Below are 25,232 nucleotides of genomic sequence, written 5' to 3'. Positions count from 1 at the left end.
CGTACGGAGAGCGCTTCGCAAAATACAACACTCCTGAGGTACGGAAATGCGCCCTTGCCGTGGCTGCACTCTTTAATGTTCTTCCAAGCAGTCCTGCGAGGAATACAGGGGTCTCGGCGAGGTAGGACAATCCCGACCAGACCATGCTAGAGGAGGGAAGCTGTAGAAACGCTTCACTGAAGGACACTCTGCGCAAATTCGATGCTCTTGACAAGGTAGGCACGTTTTCCAGTAGCGCACTGCCGTTTTATTTTCACGCTGTGTCTTCCTTGTGGAACAGTCTTGCTACAAGGACATTGCTGGGGCCGTCTGCGCAGTGCAATTCTCGGACTATGAGCCTGGGGCTACCTGCAACAGGACAAAGGAATTGTTCTTCAAACTGATCGAAACCTGCACAAAAGGGACAATAATGGCTGCGAACCACGCTGATTGCGCTTCGTTCAATAGGGCAACTAGAACGATTGATGACCCCGTGACCTTCTGCACATCGTCCTACATCCGGCTGGACACAGGTGGATATCTTGATACAGCAACACTGGTATGCCCGTCCAAGACCGGCATGTCTCAGGGGAAACGACCAGCGGCGATGAGGCTAGCTTCGAAATGAAGTCTTTTGGCAGAGGAGAACAACTCGACTGCAAGCGTATCGCGGTAACACACGTTGCACGATCTTGCTGATCACTAACGATACTGTTGTCATGCCTCTTAAAAGGAAAACTACAACGCTTGCGATATGGTTGCTGTCAATCTTCTAGGTAATTGCAGATCTTGGAGCTAGAAAAAACATAGGTTCTATATTCAAGAGCAGGCTACTCTCACCACTACTGCTCTGGTGGCGGATTTCCGGCCTACTGCAACAAGTACCCGACAGGTGTGCCTATTTCTTAGCAATCTCGTGAAATCTGATCTGCGTTTTATTTCACTCACTAGTAATCAGGGATCCCTTGTTCTCCACGGTGTGCAGGAACCTCGTGGTCCCGTACATCATTGAGGCAAATGCCGGACACGGCATACTGAGGTGCGTGAGACGTCAGAACACCCAAGATACCGTTGGCATGGGGGGTTTCAGGCGGGCAGACATGTGCGACACAATGTATGAGAGCTACTTGTCGTTCCTCACTGCAAGAAGGGTAGACGAATTTTGTCAGAATGCCAGTCTGCTCATAGTAATAGTCGAGCCTCTGACAGGACGATGCTGCAAGAAAGGTGGGAGCTTTTGCCTGTGTGCGCAAAGTTCCGCCCATTCTCAAACACTGCAGTCTGAAGCGGCAAAGCGTAGTCTAGGTAAACATCAAACCTACGTGTTCATGTCACTGGCCACCCCACGCCCGACTTCCAGAGTCCATAGCAGCGGAAAACGACCTTGCCACTGGTTTCAACACAGGCGTCACGTCACTGGTGAGACGAATGCCTAACGCTTTGTACCTGTATTTCGTGCCTCATCAAATACCTGTAGAGTCAAGATTCTGAAGCGCTTGACCAGTAGGGAACGGGCAGCTGACTACCGTGCACTTCTTGTTTGACTGCTTCTTTTTCCAGAGAATCTACAGTGACGCTCAACATATTAATAAGCACCGCGGACCAAAATGCGGGATTCGATTCCTCCATCGTGAGGCGCTACTCTATTTATCTCAATTCAACAGAAGCTTAACTTTCCTAGCATACTGCCATCCAAGATCTCTCAGCAGCGCTGACTGCCGCGGGTCAGTCCATCTCGTTTGTTTCATTTGTCCCACAAAAATAAATCTCCAACTTTGAACAGAGACGTCGGTAGCGCGACTTGAGTACCCAGAACTGAAACAGACAGCCGAGGAGGTATCCTACAGATGCGTTTAAAAGCCTGACCGTTGCGCTTGATTTAGAAAGCGCTGCAGAATCTCGACGTCTTTGCGAAGGCAACAGGTCCCATTGCACAAGCGGGGTCCGACATGAACAAAGCTCTCGCGGCTGAGAGAAATCTGCGTGCTTTGGTACACGTTTTTGAGTTCGTCGATTTGAACGGGCCAGGACTTTCATGCCTTCTTTTCTCAGGTGGACCACGGAGGTCACTTCGCGTATGCTCAGGTGACTGGGCAGATTTTCCCTGCTTTGGAGGTTGTTGTACATTTGTGCTATCGCAGTCCTATGGCTTCTACCCTCTCACATCGGCGAACATTGAGGATCTCCGCACCCGAATTCGACGAATGCACGAGGCCATAATCCCGTTCGCACAAGAATACACCGCCGAGGTGTCGGCGACAGAGTCGGTAAGGAGCTCCGCTCACCAAGCAACTCCTTCCCTCGCAAAAATCTGTTACGGTTCAGCCCGACCGAAAGCCTTTGCAAGGTAAGAGGTTCTTATGAGATGCCATATGGCACCGACTCGGTCATGCTTATTTTCGCCGCGCGAGCAGAATCGTTCAGTGCTGACGGTGCGTCTAACTTTCCTCGGGAGACGCGTACTGCTTTACTCATAGCACCGATTTCAGCAAAAGCATACGCTGACCGCGCAGCCCTGTACAAGGAGCAGGTGAGGTTTCGATGCCGTTGGTAGAGTAACTTTTGATATGGGATTCCTGCCTGAACAGATCTCCCTTCTAAAAACTGTCCGCTGACCACATGAAACAACTTGAAGTCTGGGTCGCTTTTCCAGCACTACAGCACCAGAAGAGAAACGATAGAGGAAAGAAAACCAATTAGAGCTAACCAGAAGACGGAAGGCGCATGCACTGCGGCATGACCCATGATAAAAAATGGATAGCCAGGGCGCAACACACCGGGGTACGGCGCTCGAGCAAGTACTAACGGCGATTGCGGTGGACCATGGGAACCGAAACGTCCAGTTGCTGCCTGGAAAACGCGGGGGACCGCGCCTCCGACTGCCTGGGGGGCAGCGGTAGCCCCATCTTCAACTGGGCCCTCGCCCACGGGTTTGCTCATTGCGTTCTGCACTGAGGCCATTTGCTGCTCCGCAACTGCGGCCGTGGCAGGGCACGTGATTCGCGCGCACACGCCTATTCTGTTAAGGTTGCACGCCTGGACTCCACTGCACTGCATCCGAACAACAAAGTTTCTAGTGGTTATTGGAAACATCTGATCCTTCGGAATCGACAGCCACCTGAAGGCAAAAAGAAATATATGAGAAACTGAAACTGTTACCACTAGTCATAACAATTGAACAAATGAGGAATCGCATATCTTCACTCGCTTTGACTTACCCAACACCGTACATCGCAGTTTTCCTCCCAAGAGTTGTTATGGGTATTGTGACGTCTGTGCCACTGCACATTGGCTTGCGCTGGGCTGAACCGCCAGGAGCGACGAGAGCCGACGTATGCGGGTCTGTGAATTGTATCGAAAACGACATTTTTTTCGGCGCTTCATCTTCCATTCCCTCTGAAGGAAGCCGGTGAACGGCTAGTTGCACGTTGACCATCCGGTGGAAGGTGAAAGGCTTCACATTGCCTGCAAATCCACAATGAACAACGGACACGTGACCGCTGCCGGGGACGCTCGAAACATTTGATTCTTATTGAAAAGCGAGTATGGCTCTACCCCAGAGCCACAGCCACGAATATTGTACATCTCGCCGCCCTTGACTAGGAGCGCCTTCGCAGCGACAACGCCGGAGAGGAAATTCTCCTGAGATCGGCACAATGACGACAGCAGGGGGGGAGCACTGAGAAGCTCAAAGTCGTATTCAAGTAGCACTTAACGATTTGTCACCCACCAGTTTCTTGCAGTTCCTTGAATGATTTCGTAACCTGCCGCAAATCAGGCATGCACTTGCTGAAATCCAGATCGCGGTCTGTGTCCCAGTTGAGGTCGATCTCGAATGCCCCTGAACGCGATATCGTCTGAGAAGCAATGCAGTGCAGCACAGCACTAAGGATTGATGGAGAATCAGCAGAACATGTGTAGCCTGACGCAACCGAGTTGGCATAGCTCCACTCACGTGCTTGGTGAAGTGCCAGCCCGTGGCAAGGATTACATCCGGTCGACTGGGAGTTTTCCAGGCTTGGCACCGAGACTCGGCGTCTAGTCGGCCTTGACAGCCGCCGCACTTGACCCCTTTTGCACACCCTGTAACAGAGCGTTCACAGAGCAACCACAACAGAGCGTTCGCTTCATTAACAGAGCGTCAGGATCTTTCGCTTGAATCAAAACGACCACGATTTGATCGAGTGCCTGCACTCCCGTGAACCGTGCCATCTTGTAGCTCAAGTTCTTGAGCACGCCTTCAATATCAAGAGCTCTGACATGAGTACCTGTAATGGGATTTCTTGGCCCAGCTCCTGCTGTTACACGTGGACACCCCAGTGCGGAGCACGCTTCTTGACCGTCCACATAGCCAACTCGAGGGCTGTCAGCTGCAAGCTTGACAGCAAGCATCTGAGAGACAGGCATGGCAGCGTGAAACGCCGGCGCAGGGCGTTCTGAAAGCCCCTCCTCATTTTCAGATTCTGCCTGGTGGCTTGCCTCCCCATCATTATCGCCGCTCATCTCGGATTCATCTCCCTCACCAGCGCCTCCAGATCCTCCTTCCCAACCTCCCTCGTCAGCATTTTCATAGTCGTCACGGAGGCCGTCCCCCTCTTCTTCGTCATTGGATTCGCTTCCTCCTTGACGAAGCTGGGTAAAAGCTATGCCTTGTGTACCGCCCTCAATCTGCGACCCGACACCGACCTCGCGAGAATCATCTAAATCGGAGAGCACCTGCTGACCATCATGAAGAAAAGCAAGGCTGCCCCCTCCAGTCTTCCTGGCGGACACACCGGTGCCCAGGAGGCATAGGTAGCTTAGTAGAAATACTGAAAGAGCCATAGGAGCAGAGGGCTGGAGGCACTTCGCATGGCGCTCGCCGACGGTTTAGGATCGGTAAGCCGACAACAGGGATGCAGTCATCTGAACTTTGTCAGAGAGACGCAAATATACCCTTGAACGCGCTGTACGTATCTGACGAGCACCACGCTTTGTTCCAATCCTCCCCAACTGTGGCTGACAGTTGTTGCCAGCCTGACGGTAGCAGACATGTCTGTAGAGGTCCCCGCGGCGCATGCAGGTAGACCGGTGATTCCAAACTCGAAATAATTCGAACAATTGCTGGACACTCGAGGAAGCATCACCACACACGCCAACAGCCATGCCCCTCAGATTTGAGAGAATGCCGTTGATCCTCGCTTAGAATGGATTCGCAAGACACCAGGCGCGCGCAGACATCCTAGCGACGGCAGCCGTAGACAGCAGCTCGTAACAGTGTTTGCCTTCTCAGGGACTTTCGCCTCCCCTTATGGAATAATCTGCTCAACCAACTCAGTTTCCAAAAGAAGAGGTTTTAAGGGTAGCAACGAACAAAAGGGATCAGGGGTAAGAAGAAGCTTCATCCATCAGAGACGTCCGTGTCGCCGCTAGTTGGCTTGCCAAGACCGCTCGCTACTTTGCTCAGTGCATGCCACACGAACCTTGTGATAGCTGCCGTCGGCTACACATTCTCAACCCATTTCCACGTATTGGGTAGTATGCAGCTTGTCACGTGTCTGCCAACAGATGGCTTTTTTGTGACTAAAGCCGTCACAACACCACAGGCTCCACCCCTACAGCGATCCGTGCCACGTCTCAGGCAGACGCTCTAGCCTTGCTCTCGCTAGATGTTATCAGAGGTGTACCACAAAAACATCAGCGAGTGGGGGGTGAAACACGTCCGCGATACCTACCAGCGGTCTCTCAACAACTTCAAACAGACACGTTATTTCACGAAAATACGGACCCACACAGCTTCCAATTCTTTTAGGCCTTCACAGGGGAGGCCGTTACCCTCGAACCACGCTTCGGATGCGCTGAGCCCCATTAACTTCCAGAAACAGCTTGCGAGTAGTAGAGGGCAAGGGACAATATTTCTACTTTGACAGGGCGTCTGTGCAATGCCAAATACGTTTGAGGATCTACCAACTCGAAAAGCTCTGTGTGCACGGTGGTACTGACAAACCGGCGGCATACGCTTCGTGTGCATTTAATGCTGAGAACGTTGTTCTTGGGGGTTCTTTGCTAGATACGATTGGAAGGCACGGCATCCGCTTGCTTCTAAGCTGAGCTGTCGGCGGAAGTAAAGCAATTGCTGCAGGTGTACAGCTGAAAGAGCAGTGCCGGCCTTTACGTCCGATGGCCTTTTTCCGGCGGAGCCTCGGTGTTCAAGAGACATGCGAAACTCAATAGAACATCGACCTAGACAATCTCAAAACTCCCTGAAAGGGGGACACTTCTACAAATAAATGTGGCGCCGGGTTCCATGTAGTATGAACCATGCTGATACCGGGCTGGACGACAGCGACAGCCTCTCCATGCTAGCACAGTCAGTGCTTCACTACTGAAGCCTTGAGCTGGCGTTGCCTTCTGCGACGTTCTCAACTGATCGAAGGAGTCAAGCAAGAGCATGTGGAAACTGGCCAGGCAACGACAGGGTTATAAAAATCTCTCCTGCGGAGGGGAAGAGCGGTGGGGGGGGGGGGGGGGTGAAATTCGGCGGCGCGTGGAACCGCTCGCCGCCGAATTTCACGAGTAAGCCAACTAGCAGGCTTATTAAAACAATTGTCACTGCATCTCTAGCACAAACGTATACAGCTCGTACTGTGCATGCATACAATAACACGTGAGTGTTCCTAGAGTGAGAGATAAAGAAGGCGGCTTTCAGCCGGCGGAGGATGAGCCTTCAGCCGTGAAGGACACAGCACACGCCCGCCATCTGGCACATCAACCAAAGACTGAGCTTCAGATCAGGCCTCCCTTTGCTCGAGAAGGAACTGACATTCGACGACAGTGCAGACGCCGTCACGCTAGCACTGGATGGGCTCCCACCGAAAACGCGGAATACCAGCTGTTTCATTTGCGCGCGACCTCTTGGTAAAAGCAGAGCCCAAGTGCATAGATCGCGGCACATATACTGAGGAGTGCTTGTAAAGGAAAGGTACGCTATAGGACAGATTCAGCGCACTGAAATACGTGTCGACGCCTGTCGGCTGTGGCTGCTCACTCCAGGGACTGCACGAAACCCAGTTGCCACTAATAGAAGGCGTCAACGCACGGCCGCTCCCGTCAGACGTCTTCGCGTCCCAGAGTGGTGCTCTAGTGCCTTCAAGACAGAGACGCTCTGACTCTGTTGTAGTTGACGTACACAGTCGCTCATGAGGTTGGCATACCAAACGCCCCTTCCTCCATGATCATCGAGGCATTCCGAAAAAGCGTCCAGGCCCCATGCCGACGGGTCGCGCTGCAGTTCCCAGAGGGATCCTGCCGGCGATCGGCGTAGGCTGCATCCCTCGGAACGCCGGAACCATGGAAGTTGGCTGAAAGCCCCACATGGGGTAGCCTGCAACCACAGGGTAGCCAGCCGCCGTTTGAGGGAGGGTGGGCGCTGATGCAGCCGGTGCCTTGACAAGAAGCTTCGCCTCAACCTGGGGCAGCGTCGCCGGACATAGAAGGCGGACACAGCCAGTCACAACTTCCGTGGCGCAATTATCTCCCTTGCAGTGGAATGCGAGCATAATTTCCTTCGTCAAGAGTGCGGAGGTCGTGGCAGCGGGAAAGCTAAACCAGCTGCAGCAAACAAAAGAACCATAACAGTGTCGAATACAGATGCACTAAAGCACGGGCCGACCTAAGATCTAGCAACCCGGTGTCTGCGGCAGCTCCGTGTGGCAACCGGGCAGACTATTTCTCACCTTGCGGCGAACAAGCTGCTGAGCCCATTGGGCTCCAGATCTACCGGGCCAATGCTGGACTCGTCAGCGAGGCAGACAGGCTGGAGGGCGGGGACCTGCGAGTGGGCTGCTGACCGTCCGTCTTTGGCAGGCAGCTGCACCGAAAACGCAACTGACGCGGCTTCATTCGCCTTCGTTTGTCCCCTCTTACGGGCAGGCTTCTCCGCCGACCTCTGAGCCGTCAGCTGAACAGCGGCCGTGCGGTAGATGGAAAAGTTGGCGCCCGAACCTAAAAACGCGTGAGACCCGAGGGTAGAAGCAAGGAACGGGTGCAAGACGACATGCCGGAGCACCGGATTTCTAGTCAGGCCCCTCCACCGCTACGTTTCTCGTGCGCGAACATATGAGAGTTCAGTGTGTCGACTACTCCGTACAGCCGCCGTTCTTTCTTGGATTGCCAGGCCATCGCCTCCCTTCGCAGGACCCTTTTACCTGTTCCCTTCACCAGAGCGGCGACCTGACGAACGTCCGGCGCGCACACGTTGACGCCCGACGCAACCTCCCGGTCCCAGGCTATTCGAACGCGGATATGGTCGCCGTCCTTCATAGCACCCTGAAGCGGAAAGAAAACATCCCATCTAGCAGACCTCGTCCGAGCACCATAGCCCTTGCAGTCGCACAGCCGCCAGACCACGCCACTGACAGCGGGCGAAACGAACTGCACACCGAGAGCCTCAGAAGAGTTACTGCTGACTGTCAACTCTTCTGCACCATACAGAACACGGTAACACACCCTGGACAAACGGTAGTACGAGGTTTTACTGTTTAGGTGATTGAGCGCCATCACTGATGTGAGTCCGCTTCGGCTACCGAATCTGCGACAGTCTCACACTTGGAATTTTGAAGATGCCATTCGCAAGGACGATTTCATTTGCGCTTGAGAGTCGCCAGCGGCGGCAGCTCTTGGAAGTAGCCTCGGCGGGGGTACCGGAACAGTCGGCGCACTCGACAACGGGGGAACAGCCTAAGAAAATGAGACCGCGCCACCGCATCAGGGGAGCGCGGCGCAGCCATGCAGTATACACGCGAGGGATCCCTTTTTACGAATGTTCGCCCGATCCAATGAAGCAGGCCCTCTCCATTTTCAGACCATGGTGCTGGCCCCATTTCGGTCCCTACTCGATGCAGCCTCGCGGCAGCACACGTTGGAGTCAGTCACGGGATGCATGCGTCAAACCCGCGTATGCCCTCACCTCTCACACTGCGACGGAATGCAGTACATTCCATAAAGGAGCCGTTTGGAGGCATTAGGAGCCCCAGTGCCGCCGCAGGGGATGCGTTCTGGCGAAAATTTCCCGCCAGCCACATACAGCCAAGCGGCAGACCGACAAGGCGCCGCAAGCCCCTACAATGCTTCATGTCTATATACTTCGTTCATCATGCAAGTGTAGACACCAGCATGACGCCGCGGAGAAGTCTGTCCCGTGAGCACGCGAGCGAGCCCAGCCATGACTGTGCTGCAGGGGTATTCGCGGCAAGAGGCATCGATTTTCACGACTCCCTCCCACCCGTTCAGGGCTCCCCTTCCACTCACGTTGCCACTTCCACCGTCTATACACAAGGTGGGAGACAATGCCTGGCAAAGCGACTTTTTCTCACCTTGGATCGCATCATCAGAGTTCGACCCGTGAGCCGTTCTGCATCCCACAGCTAAGCACACGTCGGCGCGATTTTTGTATCCGAGGAATGGCGCGTCAGGATCAACAGGGGCTTGATGCTCGGCGGCAGAGGCCTTGGGCGCTGGCGCCTCCTTGGCATGTTTGCGTTTGGGCACCTTTCCTCCGCTCTTCCGGTGTCGTCGCTGGGAAGAAAACTCGTCCTCATCCTCTTCTTCCCCTGTTTCGAGGCGTCGTTTCTTCGTCCGACCTCTTTTTCCCCCAGACGAATGCCCTTCGTCTTCATGCGAGAGCTCTCGCGTCGAGTCCCCCTCCTCGTCGTGCTCTCTGCGTGACTCGTCCTCTGAAGCGCCTCCATGCTTCTCACTCCGAGAGGACTGCTGGGAGCCCTCATCGAAATCATCTCGCTTGGCAGCCTTGCTTTTCACGCCGTGGCTGTCGCGCTCAAAGGCCTCTTCTTCACCAGCGGAGGTCCTGCCTCCTTCTTCGTCCTCCTCGTCTCTAGTTGGTCGCCCTGCGCGCTTCGAGCCGTCCGCTGCCGCGTGTAGCGCCTCCTCCTCCTCCTGTGCGCGTCCTGACTCGCCTTGGTCTGCTTCTTCTTCGTCTGCATGCGACCTGCCAGACTCCCCACTCTTGCCTGAGACACTCCCCTTGTCGGACGCGGAGTGGTGGGCGGCAGAGCCCGCCGACTCCAGGTCTTCCGCCTGGCCTTGCTCGTCTCCGCCGTGCTGAGCCGCGGGTTCCTCTTCGACTTCTTCGCCGTCGTCGCTGTGGCTGTGCCGGTGACTTCCTTCTTCGTCACGGTCGGCTTCCGCCTGGCTGCCTTCGTCGTCCGCAGCCTCTCCGTCTTTGTCTCCTGTTCTAGACTGACTCGATTTCTCGTCCAGGTGATCGTCCTCGCCCTGTCTAGACTGACTCCCTCTATCGCCGTCATCCTCCTCGTCTTCGCCAGCGTTCCTACCGCCACGGCGGCGGCCCTTTCCACGCTGCAGGAAACTCAGTCCGCCGCCGTGCGCGGCGGCGCCTAGCCACAGATGACTGTGACGGCGTGCGGAGGGAGAGAGAGGCGAAGAAAGTCTCTCCGCGCCCACAGCCGAAGGAGCGACCGTGCCCAGTTGCACCAGGGCGCCAGCAAGCAAGAAAAGGGAGACGGTCGCGACGACCTGCCGCAGGAACGCCATTGAGACTACAGCAAGGAACAACACGTCTCCTCTGGGCTTCAATCGCCGAGGCGTGGCAACATAGTGACGCGAGCCAGAAAAAGAAGGGCGCCGAGCGATGAGCCCAGATCTTACGCTAGGGGAATAGCCTCGAATTCAGCCTTTAAGGAATGACAAGCCCCTCTAGAAAGCCCTGGAACACATGCTCCGCCGTCAGACTCAAGCCGCCGGAGAAGCAGTCTCGCAGCGCAGAGTCTCCTGCGAGAGAGCTACAGACCTTGGCAGGTACCGAGTATTTCGTTGGGCAAGAGGCTTCACTGAGTCCACGCCGACAACAGCCGACAGCCCACCCCCCCTCAACAAACAAAACTCTCCCTTAGTACTCAGAGGAAACTCTTCGTTCACAATCGTACATCAGCAGAGCGTCCCCTGCGACATTGGGTTCCTGGCTGGATCCCTCCCGGTGACTCCCCAAGACGCGCGGTATTCCAGAGAGACAACGAGGGAAACGCCAATCTGCCACGGAACCAAACATGAGATGTTGACTCAGAGGTTAGCCAGCCAACGTGCCACTACTCCGAGAGATTTGACACGGACGCGCCGCATCGCTTGTGTCGCCTGCGATTTATCTTCTGTGGCGCGACACAAACGGCGCCGCGTTAGCAGAGCCCGGGGGTTCCACAAGCAAGAGCGCAGGGACGGAGGGCTAGCTGCTGCTTACTTTTCTTCGTCGGTTTCCATGCTGCCAAATAACAAACTAAGCCCAAGAATAGGAACTCTTGAGACGCGATGTCGGCTGTCAACGCGCCATCCTGCCGTTTTTGCAGTTTCACGTAGGGCTGCGGCCTGCCAGGCACTCCGGCCTCCTCGTCTGAGGATGCGCAAGGTTGACGATGCACATCTGGTAATTTGTCTCCTGTCTGCAGCTGCCATCTCGCCTTTTTTCAATGTACATATGACAGCAGCCTTGCAGGCGTTCACCTGATCCATCGAGTTCGTACGACGTGACATCATCCTCTCTTTCCAGCCTGTGGCTTGTCTGCGCTGCGCTCGCGGCTCTTCCTCTTGTCTTGAAGTTTAGGCCTCTTGGTCGCATCGGCTACGCTTTTGCCGTGGTTAAATGAAGGAAGCGTCGGCATTCGCTTTTGCAAACATCAAAAGGCAGTGAGCCTGTCTTTTCGGTAGTCTCGAAATGTGCAATCGAGGGTTTAGATGCGAAGCTACTTTCGGGGGACCCTCCCTCCCGCGCCTTGCGCGCACGCCTCTAGCAGTTGACGATGTCCCAAACGCCAGCCTTGTCCTTTCGCAACCAACAACTGTGCGCTTCCTTTCCTGTGTCTAGTTCATCCACGCGAAGCCAGGAACGCACAGGAGGTGCTTTTTCTCGATTGCCTTGACACCTGCCTTCCAGGCTAAGTGCTCATTAACCACCCGCTCTCTTCGTTTCTCCGGCGCGCGGCGGGTCACCGAGGATCATCTGCCTTCTGCGGCATCCTGGAATTGCCCAAATTGGTTGTTCTGGCCAATTCATGCTGCGGATCTTTGCATTTTGGAATTGAGCAGCACTTCAGGTGATTGATCCGCCGCAGACTCGCCGGTCCTGTTCCATGGGTCGGACGACTCGTTCTCCCAACCCCTCCCTCTGTGCCGTCTCAGACGTGCCTGTCGATGCAGTTTGCATTCGAAGGCACTGCAGAACATCCGGTTTTTTTCTTCGCGTTACAGAGATCCTCTGTCCAGGATGCCCGTGCCGGCATCTCCCGGCCTTCTCGCCCCGTCTCCGCTGAATCTGCCGTCGCTGTCTTCGCCGACTCTGCCCTCCCGCGGCCGCCTTCCGCATTCTGGCCTCCGGCGCTTTCCAGAGCTCTCTCTAGAGCAGCTCGAACGAGACTGGCTTGAATTCACGCGCAGAGAGGCCCCCGAGTCTCCGCCTGCATCATGGGCTAGAGCTAGACAATCGTGCCGCACGCCCCCCGCGCGGCTCCAGCCAGAGGAACCGCGGCCGGTTCTCGAGGGCGAGCGACACCACAGCGTCCCAAAATTCTCTGCGCGCGACGAGATCACAAGAGGCGACAGCCTTCTTCAGACAGACGCTTTACATCCATCCAGTCGCCGGAGGCCTGCGACTCGTGAAAGCGAGCGAGGCGACTCCGTTCGCGAGCCAGAGGAAGTCGCTCCGCACTTTGTTCCGTACTACCTCACGACTGTCCACGGGAAGACTGCGCGACCTGACTCTGAAGGCGCAGAGCGAGGCGCAGTAGAGCTCGGAGACACCAACTGTGGCGCGTGGGAGGAGACAGAGTCGGAGGCCCAACTAACGGGAGGGGTGAGTGTGTAGCGGGTGCCCGAGCCCGATGCCTGGTGTATAGCCCGTATAGCTTCGCTGCATGTGTCACCGTTGCGAATGCATGACACGAAGGAGATCTGGTTCTTCCGCTTTATGCCCTTGTGGTCTAGACATGACGAGATATCACGTACTGTCCCTACCCGCGCCTGTTTAATTACTCTTCTGTCTCCTGTCTGCTTGTCCGCGCCGGCTTCTCTTTTCAGTTGAGCGACGACGACTCCGTGAGCACCGCCGCCCCGTTCGAGACCCCGTCTGCGTTCCCAAGTCTGGTAGAAGACCTCCGGCGGCAGACAGACGACCTCAACGAGGGCCTGGATCACCTCATTCGCAGCCTCATTCTGCACAACAAACGCGCGCAGCTGTCTGAGGGGGACAGCGACACCACCTCTGAAACGACTGGCGGTATCGAGGCTGTGAAACTCCACTATCAGGAGGCGCTGGAAAAAGTCCAAGAGGCGCGCCTGAGAGACCGCGCAAAGAGCGACGTGCATGCCGCGAAACTCCAGAGTCAGCTCCAAAATTTCCAGACAGAAAATCAGAAGCTGCAGTCCGCAATATCTGAGAAAGACATCCTTGTCAGAAGGCTTCAGGTGAGAATTCACTCGCTGGGCCTTTGAGGCTCCTGGCCCCGCCTTGAATTGATACTACACCGACGCAGGGGGCTTGCCGCCGGGCTCCGCAGAAGAACTGGGTTGGAATCATAAAACCTCGGTTGTCTTTATTTCATAACTGGAGCCGTCTTCAGTACTCTACGAACTATATCATGCGTGCTTATTCGATTTGAGTTATATGGATGTGGATCGCCGGTCATTCATGTATTGAAGTGGCTCAGCGGAGCGCCTGCCATCTCCCAGCCCTTGGTTCTGACGGAGGAGAGTTTAGCGGTGCTTTCACGTCCGTCTCACTGCCTCTGTGTGCCTGCGCTCGCGGGTATGCGAGTATGTACTTTACTGTGACCAGCGGACGCGCCTCAACGCGCCAGGAGTGTTTCAGGTGTGCATTTATTTTTTGCAATTTTGCCTTCAATCCGCCACTGCCCTCTGTGTCAGGCTCAGGTGAAGGCGCTGCGAATCGCTCGGTCTTCGAAGTCATCCGAATCTGAACCCTCGGAAGTTGACGCGCTGTTCGCGACGCTCCTCATCCCCGAGGCAGAGACCGCGGGCTCCGCCGACTCGTGCGGAGTGGTGGATCTGACGCAGACTAGCCAGCGCCTAGCTCGGAATGTCACAGCTGGACTGAAGGGAGTGAAAAAGAAGGACGATGAGGCTGCTTTGGAGACGCCAGCCGACATTCTCAAAGCGGAGTTCGAGCTGAAGCTCCGCGCGCTTCGAAACATAAAGGGCTCCAGTGCGCCGCCTCTCCACGAGTGGCTCCGCGTCTTTGTGTCTGCGTGGAGAACTCTGCAGGTGAGAGGCATGTCTGATGCAGCAAAGGAAGCTTTTTGAGATGCGTCCTGTCGTTGATTCCGCATTTACCTGACTCTGGCGAGCTGTCAGAGAGTCGCGCCTTCCTCCGGGGGGCGAGTGTGATGCTGTTCCTCGCTCGTTGCCTTTTTGTTGCGCAGACGCGACTCAAGAGCGTCAGCATTCCAGACAAGCCGACGGAGAAAGTACTTCAGCTCGCGAAGGAGAAAATCGAAAGAGAAAAGGCCCTCTCTTTCAAAGCCGTTATCCAAGTCCAACAGGAATGCCTGCGGGTTATGAAACAGGTACCTGACGCAGAGATGCGCAGACGGATCTTGCCTCCGTCTTCCGCTGTCTTGCCCGTGCGCCAATTATGCACCAACTGAGCAAATATGAGGCACGAACTGGAGCGTGCATTACAAAATGGAATGCGTTGCGCCAGCGTCTTTGCCGACAGGATGAATGGTGTGTGCCGCTCTGCGACAGCCTAGTCGCGGCGTTTTGCTTTCGTCTCCTCGTTCTTCGCAGTTCCCGTCTTACGCTGAGCCTGGTCCGAAGCATCCAGCGTTCACGCTGTTTGGAATTCGGTGCGTTTCTTACCGCGGCTCTCAGGTCTTCGAGACGCCTTGGCGCGCAGACGAGCTGACAAAGGAGAACAAAGAGAAGGACGCGACGATCTCTGTTCTGTCGCGGGATCTCGACGCCGCGCGCCGCGACAGTGCGACACTGCGGAAGGAGCTGAAGCGCTGCAGGAGTTCCATCGAACACCTCGAAAACCGTGTCCATGCTTTGTCGGTACGCGCGCCACAAGTCGCTTGCTTTTCTCGTTGTGGTCGTTGATACACAGCACGGCAGGGAGCGTGGAGCTTCCTCAACCGACGCTGTTCGCGCGCGATCGCAGCCCTCATGCCCTCAGATGCGGCGACTTGCCCTCACCCTTGCGCCATTGTGTACGTCTCCGGTTTTTTGACGAGTCGCCTTCTTTAATGCCACAGCATGACTCTGGCTTCCCTAGTCGGAAGTGGCTGTCTGGATCCTGCTTGTTCATTCGAATTGTCGCCTACGGCGAGGTTACATCCGTGTCAACGGGAATGCATATTTCGCCTCGGGATTTGCGATTTGGAGACTTCTCTCATTTGCTTTCTCTTGTGGAATTCCTGTTTTGTTCAGTCCAACTTGGGCTTGTGTCAAGAAGACTTGGCGACGCGTTTCGAGCAGGTCTTGGAGACGCGGGGCCGCTTGAGGGAGACGCAGGCGACGCTGCAGGACACAGAAGTCGCTCTGGAAATCGCGAGGGCAGACGCGACAAAGGCGGAAGATCGGCTGAAAGAGGTGTTTGTTCTCTACAGGGCAGCTCAGCTCCAGGCCGAGGACCTGAACGCCCACTTAGAAGATAAGACAAGCCTCGTTGAAGGACTGCAGGAGGACCTCGAGCGCTTTGAGAAGGCCAACGCCGAGGTAAGGCGCCTGGGGCCCTAGGGGGGGTGCTGCGAGTAGATTCCTCAGGCTCTGGGACGCGGGCAGCCGCGGCGTTGCGCCGGCTCGGGCCTTGGGCGGAGGTTCGGAGTAGTTGTCGCAGCGTGTTCGCTCTGTTCGCGTGTGTTTGCGGCTCCCGGCTATGCGTGGCTCCGTGGCTTCAGACATGAGCCGCCTTGTCTGACCGATCGATCCGCTCGGAGCGCGGCCTCGATAGCAGAGTCTGCCTTGCAGACACCGCCTCGGCGACCGGCTCGCGGCGCGCCCTTGGTCGGTTGTCTTTTTCTTCAGCTCGCAGAGGACCTGCACGCGACGCGCGTCCAACTCACCAAGACGACAATCGAGCTGCAGGCGGAGCACCTGGCAGCCTCTCAGGAGCGCGCCTCGGAGGTGTCCGAGTGGCACGAGCGGCACCGCCGCGTCGAGGAGAATCTGCTCGCCGCGCTGAAGCGACCCGAGACTCAGGCGCTCCGCCACAGCAGCCGGAGCTTCACTGTGCGCGTCCGGAGTCCGCGCGCGCGCCCGACGGGAGTCTTCTCTCGCCTAAAGTCCTCGCGGAGCGGCGGGCCGTCTCGTCACGGGCTCACGGGCCTCATCTCTGCCGTCCTCCGCAGCGCAAACGAGGAGGAGACGCGAACGCATCCCTGCCTCCTTGGAAGTCGCGCGCGCGGAGCGGGCGCGCCTGCAGCTGCTCCCTGCTACACAGGCTCGGGCGCGCGTAGCGACGCGGAGGCGCTGGAGACCTTGGAGGACTCGTGGAAGTCGATTATGCAGACGGTGAAGCGAGTGGAGCGTCAAGTCCACGCCGTCTACTCCTCGTCGCGGTCTCACACTGTGTTTGCGCGCGACCTGAAGCGCTTCCAGCGCCTGCTAGAAGATCTGCAGCCGGAGTACCGTCGTGCCGAGAAGGCCTTCGAGCTGCTGCGCTGCGAGGCCGAGGCGAAGGCCGTGCGGCCGCGGTCGCCTCACTTTGTGATGCTAGGCCCGACTGGGACACTTCAGCGACGAGACTTCAGGCTGCGGAGGGGGAGCAAGAGCTCCTTCGCGAAACAGAAGGGCGTGCGCCGAAGAGACAGCCAGCCAACCAGGATGGCGAGCTGGGAAGCCAGCTTGCCGCGGAGATTCAAACAGAAATACCGGGCGCGGCAGCCCCCAGGGGGGAGTCCTGAAAGAGCCAGGGGTCCGTGGAGACTGCGGCGAGGAAGCTCAATATGCGAGAGCGACGCCACCCCCGCGTTTTACGACACCGCCCTCGAGAACTCCAGCAAATCAGAGAACAGCCACGGAGAGGGAGGCTGTCGACCCGAGGACGACAGTCGCAGGTGCGTCTCTGTGCCTGTGAATCACGACACAGCATCCTTCATGTCGCAGAAAGGCATGTGTGCGACTTTGCATTATTCGGTGCGAAGTGACTGCCGCTTCATGACTTCTGTGTTTCGCGGTCGCTGTCGGCGCAGGCCTGAGGCGACGGAGACTTCGGAACACGAGGCAGAGAGTCTCGCTCGAGACACGCAAGTAAGAGTCCGTCTGCGGAGTCTCCATTCCACGTGCATGCTGTAGACAAGGTTCTGCGTGCCAGTCTGATGATTGATTGCAAACGAGAAGACCGCGTGCCGCAAGGAGCAAGGTGGACTGCGGAGCGCAGGCTAGTTTTCTATTTTTGTCTATCTACACTCTGGCCTTGAAAACCAACCCGAGGGGAGAGGAGTCAAGGCAGCGACTGTGTACACAATTTGACACAAGCATGCACGCCATTTGCACACTAGATGCCTTTATCTTCGCTTTCTGCCATGTGCGCCTCCGTGGCTGTCTCCTTCCTACAGGGGTGTGTGTTACAGCGTGTAGGTATTTTTTGGTATCGGGTGTCGTCTCTTCCTTTTTCGCGGTTATTTTGTCGTCTCCGTCTCCTGCCGGCGGCCTGCCCTCTTATCTTATGCTCTTATGCTCTGGACTGACGTGTTTTGGTCTCAAGTATGGCTCTGTTCTACGGCGTGGTGCATTCTTTGTATTTTCTGTGCGTCTTCTGCTGCCTCGTTCAGTCCTCCTCCGATGGGCGCGGCCGCGCACACATGCTTTCGTGCTTCCATGCGACGCGAGTGAAGAGGCGACTCCGGCGAGCGTCTTCGGCAGGCAGCAGCCCCACTGAGAGCGACGATCTTTCCTCGCGTGGATCTCGCAGGCGCAACCTTTCGCTGTCGTCCGACCTCTGCCGCACCCGCAAGGAGAGCGACGGCACGCCGCGCAGTGAAGACGCGGCCGCGAAGTTCTCGCCCTCCCGAGACATCAAGCGCCTGGAGGTTAGCGACGGGTGACGGAGACGGGGGTTCTGTGGAGAGAGTCCAACGCCGATTCTGCTTATCACTGCGCCGCCGCCGAGGCGGCGCGCGGTCTCGCAAAGGACGGCGAAGCCTTTTGGCGCAGGCGTGGAGCGGGGCGTGTGTCCGTGTCTCTGCGCATGCAGGCGGAGTTGGCTCGCGCGAACGACATTATCCAGGAGATTGAGCAGACGCTGCTTCTCCCTCAGGACTACTTTAAAAAAACGCGAGACCTCACAGAAGAAAACGTCCGCCTCAACCTCGTCGTCTGCTCTCTCCGCGCAGACATCGAGCGCATCAAAGTCGAACGGCAGGAACTGGTAAGGAGATAACGGCTTTGAAGGTTTCTTCTTCCTGAGTGCCTTAGGCCGCAAACTCCTAGCGCCTCGCCCCCCCCCCCCCCCCGCCGCTACCAGCCTGAGCGGCAGGCTCAGTTTCGTTTACAAAAGTCGAAATCGGCATCCGTGGCCTCGCGCAGAGACTCCATAGTTAACCGCGTTGTTACGTCGAGGCGAGTCTTTAGTCCTCAAGCGCGAGCTGACGATTCATCTTCGAGTGTGGAACGCGATTCCTGCCTCGATCTGTGGCACAGAAGGGGTGGAGCGTCTTTGACCAATCCGCTGTGCTGCCTGCATGTGTGTGAAAGAAATTTGAATTCCAAAGACGGGAATGCGATGGCGGGCAGGATCCTCAGACGCTGTGTGTCAGACGCGGGTAGTGCCTCGGCGGCTCCACACCAGTCAGCTGTCATGTGAGATCCGGGCTGGACTGTCGGTTTTGTTCATCAGGAAGCGCTTCAACAAGTTGGCGCCGATTACGCCAAGTTCCAGGCGGAGACCGAGAAGCGAATCCGCGACTTTGAGAAACAGCTGAAACTCGAAGTTGCGGCCGCGCGCCGTGGCGCCCACGCTGACGGGACGCCAGACAGCGGTAAGGGCCTCGGATCCATTGTCCAGGGTCTACTGGCGGATTCGCAGCCGCGCTGCGAAGAAGCACAGTCGCCTGGCTGAGACCTGCGCCGCTGCAGCACCGCGACTCTCTTCATGCAGAACAGCATACAACGCGGCACAGAACCGGGGCTCGTGCGACTAACTATGCGGGCTCGATAGGTTTCGCCTTTTGAGGGTTTCGGCTAGACGGCAGTCTCCACGCCAGTTGGGGTCTCGCACGGTGTGGAGTACCGCCACCTGAGTGCATCACAGGGCGAAGCGGAAAGGCACGTCTTGCGCGAGGGCCTGCAGGGAGACTCTTCTCCGTATTCCGGTTTTCGTGCTCTGCTGTACGCCAGTTTCTGCTATTTGCATTTTCTCGATGACTGTCTCCGTGTTTGCATTTTGTTAATGACTGCTTCCGTGTGGATGTGCCGCAGATGCAGGTCTGGCGAGGAAGAAGCTGGAGAACATGAGAATTGAGCATCAGCTCGAGATTCGAACCCTCCGAGACATGAACGCCCTCGAAGTGGAGAGACTGAGACAGAACCATGCACGAGAGATCGAAGTCCTTCAGCAAGCTATTCAGTCCGTCAAGGATAACGCCGAGCTCGACTACCAGAAGGTGCGTTCGCCTGTAGCGTTTCTGCGACTCGGTGCTGTTTTGTAGTGTAGAAAACTCGTCTTTAGTGTCTTCTCTTCTTTTCACTCTCGTTTCTTCTTCGCTTGCGTCGTGGCGGTGAGAAAGTGTTCTGCGCACAACCGAGCCGTTCGTTTGCGTCGTGTTTGCCGGTCCTTCAGAAATGCAAGCTCTTGATGCTGCAGCAGGACACAGCCGTGGAGAAGATGCGCTGCGAGCTCGAGACGCAGTTGCGCGATATGCGGCGGCAGTACGAGAGAGAAATTCAGGACAAACAGAAAGACCAAGTGGAAGCCCTGAACAAGGCGGAAGTTGCGCAGCAGGCCGCACTCGTGGAGGCCTCACGCGACTTCAACAAGCAGCTCAAAGACGTCGAGAAACAATATGAAGACAGACTCCTCGCGCATCAGGTTCACGTTGTAAAGGAACGCGACTGCCTCATCGCCAGGTGAGCAGACAAAACAGGAATGAGAGGGTCACTTCGACTGGAATGAGGGAAACACCGCAGATAGACAAGCGACCGTGAACGAGCGGGTGGAGGATGGGTGGGTGGGCGACTGAAGAACTTCCGATAATCAATTCTGTCCAGAAGAGGCAAAACCCTCTCAAAAAATCTCGCGCCGTCTGTGTGGCAGCAGTTTTTCCACGCTTCTGCGTAGACGTAGAAAACAAAACACAAATAGCACAACATAGAAGGTAAAACTGGATTACGTTCAAACGTTACACTGGATACGTTCTCAGTGTTAACTTACTAGATACCATGGGAGCAAAGGAACCCTTCTTGGCGGGCAGCCGAGGAAACTTGCTGAATCGAACGCCAAACAGGCACTTTTTCTGCAGGATCTACACGTTTGCTTCTGCTACCTCCGGGACGTTTCCTGTTTTACGGAATACGTGGGAGTGCCCTTCTCGGACTGGTGGAGAGCCGCAGTGGGTTCGCCTGCGTCGCGTCTGCGCGTGTCTTCAGATTCAAGAAGAAGGTGGAGGGTCTGACAGCCCAACTCGCAGAGCAACAGGCGGAAGTGCGGAAGGCGAGGGAGGCGCAGGAGCAGAGCGAGGGGGAGCGGCTGCGGCATCTGGCGGAGCTAGAGCGGCAGCTGCGCGCGGAGACGCTGGAGAAGGAGGAGTTGCGCGAGGCGCTGAGCCGCGAGTCGTCGCGAGCCGAGAGCCTCGCGGAGGAGCTCGGGTCGGCGAAGAGACAGGGCGGGCGCCTCAGCTCGGCGGGGCTGTCGGACCACGGGTGCCAAGCCGAGCCGTCGGTGCGGACGCGAGGCACCCAAGTCGACGAGACAGTTCTGGAGTACATCCGCGAGTGCACAGAGATTTCGCAGGAAGCGATGCAGGGTAGAAGCGACGTCGACAGGGCCAGCGACGTGCTGGACCCGAGACACGGAGACAGGCAGCAGGCCAAGCATAGGCTGGCCTACCGCGAGTCGACGTTCCTGTCCTCCCCGCCGCCAGAAAGCGTTCTTCGCGGTCACCCGCCGGGCGCGGCGGCAACCAACCGAAGTCGAACGAGTGTGCTGGCGACCGAAGGGGACGAGGGAGAGATGCACGTAGACGCGACAGAGGAGAAGGCGACGGCGAAGCTCCAGCAGAGCTTGAAGCCCCCGCGGGAAGGCGCCGCACCAAAGCCAGCGGGGAGCGCGAGGATGCCCGCGGCCGCTGAACGGCTCACGAGTGACCAGGAAGAGGAGGAGGGCGCATCTATGGGGCAGGAAGAAGACCTGTTCAGAAGAGTCGCCGAAGTCGCGCTTCGGGCGAAGTCCGGGAGCCTGGAGCCGCCGCGACACATGCCTGCAGAGAACCGCGCGCGGAACGAGCTTAGCTGCGCGACCGGGGTCATCCACGCGTCGTCTCAGGGGGCAGTTGCCCCTGGCTCAGAGGACCGGAAGCCCGTCCACGCGCTCCCCCCCAGGGGCTCCTCACCCCGCTCTTCTGCCCGCGGGGTTGCGACCCCGGTGCCGGGCCGCTCTCCGCCATCCCGTCGGGAAGACCGCCAAGCAGCGGCGGGCGCGAAAGCGGTCAGGCCAGAGACTGCTTCTGCGTTGTCGTCCGCGAGTGCCTCCTCCTCCTCCCCGGTCGGCGGCTCACGAGCCAAAGCGCTGGAAGCCCTGAGAAAGGCGCGACCCGACGCCTCGGCATGCGCAAGCTCCTCGCGTGCTCCCGTGGCGAGCGCGTCAGCCAGCGCTGCGCTCTCGAAGCTTGCTGCAGGAGGAGGACTCCAGCGGCGAGCCGATGACGCCGAGAGGAGGGGTTCGTCCACGACACAGATGAAAAAGAAGGAAGTTCCGTCTTTCAGAAAAGAGAATGCATCCGTGGGCGGTCGGGGTTCGGCGACGGCGGAGCGCGGCGGCCCGACGGACTCTGACAGGCAGGGGTGGGACGGGAACGCTGCGGCGTCTTCCGGGTCGGCTTTCTCCAACGGCGAGGACCTGGGTGGAAGGGGGGAATCGGACGAAGCTTCGGGATCTGCGGTGCTGCGCGCGGCGGAAGAGGAGGAGCTTTTGCGGCTGCTCAGGCGCGCAGCGGACCGCAGCGAGACGGACTTGAACAAGGCGGACTGCCTGGAGGCGAAGTTGTCGCAAGGTCGGTCATCGCTCCTGCGCGACGACAGCGTCCGGGCCCTGCCGGCCTCTCTCGACTCTGTGCTGCAGAAATTCAAAGAGCGTCTCAAGCCGTCAAACTCCGTCCTCAAAGCGATTCGGGATACCAGCGGGACTTTGAAGATTGCCCCCGCCGGCTCCAGGCACTCCGAATCGCGGCCCTCGTCAGCTGCTGCGGGCGAGTACGCGTGGGAGCCCAGACAGGATTCAAAATCTCAGTGGCAGGACAGAGAGCGATACGAGGATTTCCGCAACGCAGACAGGGGAGAGGTGCCCCGGAGCAGCAGCCGGCTAGACCATTCTCTGCCTCGAGAGGAGCGTCAACGTGGTGGTCACGACAGGACATCCCTCTTCGAGCGAAGATGGGAGGTCGGCGAACCAAGAAACCTCGCGGCAGACCCCGGCTCCAGCAGCGCTTCGTCTCTCCTCGAGGCGCTGTCGGCTACCTCGCATCAAATGAGGCTCGAGCGGAGCGCTGTCAAGTATGGCCTTGATCACCTGCGTCACAGAGAAGGAGCCAGCTGGTGGTTTTCCGGTGCGAAGGCTGCAGCAGCGGGAGGCGCGCGACCCTCTCTTGCTGATCAGATGGAGGTGAGTCTCCTGAAAATTGCAGCTTTTTTGGTGACTTTTTGGGTGCGGAAACTGCATGTTTGGCGGAGGATTTCCCATGGCCACGCTGTACCAGACGTCTCGCTGGGGAGATCGGAACTGTGTAGCGCCGCCGTTAGCACGCGCGAGGGAAGTAAAGGGCCTGCAACGTAGGAGGGTTTGGGCGGACATGTGCGCTACTTCCTTTTTTACATGCACTACTTCCTTTCGTGCCGCTGGATGCGCCTGAGATGCTGAAACAAACGCATACTCTACTTCACCTTTTTTTGCGAGGGTTTGAGCCCCACCGGGACCCCCCCCCCCCCCCCCCCCCCCGATCTGCAGCCGTGCCACGCCGCAGTCACATCTGAGCAGAGCTTCAATACTAGTGAAGAGCCGCATTCAGTGAGACTATGAGCCTCTGCCAGTATATGCGCATCGCGGCGCGTCGGGTCATTCAATTCTTCGCCTTGAGCCCTGTGCTGTTGTGCAGACATTGGAGTCATTGGAGCTTCTTTCACGACAGCTGCGCGGAGCGAAGCTGCAGGGCAGCCAATAATCGCATGATGAATCGCGAGCGGCGTGCCTGGAGCGGCAAAATATCGGGGACTTGAATTGTTGACTCCGGACAGCAACGATTACGCCATTTGCTCCCTGAGGACAGGCTGCTCGTGTTTCTTTTCCTGGACCTGTCGGCTTACTGCGAATTCTAAATAGGTGAATCGCGTATGTGTGTCCGGTCGCCCTTGCCTCATCGGAGTGACTCCCGCGTGCGGTGACCTGGTTTGTGCGCGCGGTGGTATGTGATTAGCACGTACCGTCAGAGTATCTGTTTTCTTTTGAATGAGATTGCTCCAAGGAAATTCCATGTTCTTTCGACACGTGGTTTTGGCATGCCTGTAGAAGCTGAAGCCTTCATGTGCGCCGCGTGCTGGGCTGCCAATCTCAGAGGCGTGTGCACAACACGAACCTGAGGTGTGTCAAGTTTGAACAGAAGAAACCGGCGGCGTACTTGGACATTACTTGGATAGTTTGTGGAGTGAGAATTTCTGCATGTTTTCGGGACAAGGCAGTGCGCCGCAGCATCAGTGGTGCCTCCAATAATTCTGTTCTTTCAGATGATACAGCGGCGATAATCGGTTCCGCTGACCTAGGGTAGGGGGTCATTCTGTAACGAACACGGTCGTTACTTTTCCTCTCCGTTTCTACGCTAGAGTAGATCGGTAAACAGATTATTTTTCCGGCCGCAGATTCGCAGCCTGTTCCAGCAGGGCGCTAGCCCTAGCACACCTTGCTACATAACCTCATTTGGGGCGTGCGTGCATAGACGAACCCGTATGCGACATGGAAGGAGTCCACCTCTAGAGACGGAATCCGCTGGAAAAACGTATGGCTGCTGCCGCAATAAGCTCGCTTGAAGCAGGATACACGATGTCGACGCAGAAAGAACGCTTGGGTAGCGACATAACCCCGACACGGTCACGCAAGGCGAGCGTCGGGAGTCGCGTCACCAGATGACGGGGCTTACTGCTCGGTGATTATAGCAAGACGCCATAGGAGAATTCACAACGTCTCGGGTGATTCAATCGTGACGTTCACACACAGGGCCTCCGCCGGTCTTGTCACACTTTGCCAGTGCTGCAGGCCAGCCACTCACAGATTGTTTGGAGGGGGCCTTAATGCGATATCACACTAGGGACTGCGAGTGAATGCCAGGTGCCTTGCAACTCCTATGCTTGTTACATGAATGTTTCGCGAAGTTAATTTGTTTACAGCATGAATGAGCGAGGACCAGTGGTGCAGCGTGTGCGGTTGCGTTCACACGCCCTCTCCGATGGGAGGTCACCGGTGACCTTCCGCAAACAGACATTTTCAGATGCCAGGCAAACATTATAATTCCGATTCAGTAAACTACTCGAATATAGCATTTTGTGATGGATGGGCCATATCCATTTGGAGTGCGGTAACAGTTACGGCAGAAGGCAGCGAGGTTATGCAGACAACGTATTTGGCTCACGCGCACTCGCTGCCCGTGTCTTGCATGCAGCGTGGCTGTTGCTAGTGTGCGAAAGGGAATCATCTTCGTCAAGGCACGTTAATAAGCGGTTGCCTGCCTTACATTTTATGGCATAATTGCAATCTTTTGAGTGTCTTCTGCCGGAGAGAATCAGGTTGGCGAGGCGTTGCTGCCAAGTGCTCGGGTTCCGCACTCGTGGTGAACGACGAGTCTCGTCGGGACCTCGCAAACCCTCCAGTTCCAAAATCTCTTTCCGCTGTTTTTTTCCTGCGTAGTGCATCGAGAAGTTGAGGAGCCACGAGTATAGTGTTTGTGCTTTGTCCTTTGAGCCTACGCGTTTTGAGAACCTCGTGGACTCCTACCGCTCGCCATAGCTATGTCAGCGTGGGTGATGTCAGGGGC

The 25,232-nt window shown here is 57.0% G+C and overlaps 4 protein-coding genes across 4 annotated transcripts; 2 read left to right on the top strand and 2 right to left on the bottom strand.

The window, feature by feature from the left end:
- Positions 1–603: 603 nt before the first annotated feature.
- Positions 604–2,594, top strand: BESB_061150 (uncharacterized protein; the record flags this gene model as incomplete). Its single annotated transcript, XM_029364529.1, has 13 exons — positions 604–651; positions 713–755; positions 809–871; positions 931–1,018; positions 1,070–1,155; positions 1,340–1,398; positions 1,457–1,482; positions 1,540–1,609; positions 1,661–1,703; positions 1,763–1,815; positions 1,875–1,970; positions 2,032–2,064; positions 2,568–2,594. 13 exons carry the CDS (start codon positions 604–606, stop codon positions 2,592–2,594), a joined length of 735 nt encoding a protein of 244 aa, XP_029219237.1.
- A 40-nt stretch (positions 2,595–2,634) lies between these two features.
- On the bottom strand, positions 2,635–4,803 carry BESB_061140 (uncharacterized protein; the record flags this gene model as incomplete). Its single annotated transcript, XM_029364528.1, has 5 exons — positions 2,635–3,097; positions 3,198–3,444; positions 3,710–3,836; positions 3,935–4,062; positions 4,248–4,803. 5 exons carry the CDS (start codon positions 4,801–4,803, stop codon positions 2,635–2,637), a joined length of 1,521 nt encoding a protein of 506 aa, XP_029219236.1.
- Positions 4,804–7,193: 2,390 nt separating this feature from the next.
- BESB_061130 (uncharacterized protein) lies at positions 7,194–10,530 on the bottom strand (the record flags this gene model as incomplete). The annotated part of the gene is made up of 5 exons (XM_029364527.1): positions 7,194–7,569; positions 7,695–7,962; positions 8,166–8,286; positions 8,564–8,697; positions 9,333–10,530. The coding sequence occupies 5 exons, from the start codon at positions 10,528–10,530 to the stop codon at positions 7,194–7,196; spliced, it is 2,097 nt and encodes a 698-aa protein (XP_029219235.1).
- Positions 10,531–12,250: 1,720 nt separating this feature from the next.
- BESB_061120 (uncharacterized protein) lies at positions 12,251–23,372 on the top strand (the record flags this gene model as incomplete). Its single annotated transcript, XM_029364526.1, has 15 exons — positions 12,251–12,835; positions 13,060–13,446; positions 13,906–14,262; positions 14,421–14,564; positions 14,872–15,054; positions 15,430–15,717; positions 16,027–17,057; positions 17,193–17,250; positions 17,775–18,032; positions 18,197–18,370; positions 18,839–18,980; positions 19,420–19,604; positions 19,781–20,067; positions 20,587–22,816; positions 23,307–23,372. The coding sequence occupies 15 exons, from the start codon at positions 12,251–12,253 to the stop codon at positions 23,370–23,372; spliced, it is 6,375 nt and encodes a 2,124-aa protein (XP_029219234.1).
- Between the last annotated feature and the right edge of the window lie 1,860 nt (positions 23,373–25,232).

The sequence above is a fragment of the Besnoitia besnoiti genome, chromosome V (genome assembly GCF_002563875.1).
Source record: "Besnoitia besnoiti strain Bb-Ger1 chromosome V, whole genome shotgun sequence".
NCBI lineage: Eukaryota > Apicomplexa > Conoidasida > Eucoccidiorida > Sarcocystidae > Besnoitia > Besnoitia besnoiti.
Note: the sequence above shows the minus strand (reverse complement) of the source record. Positions and strands in the feature narration are given on the sequence as shown.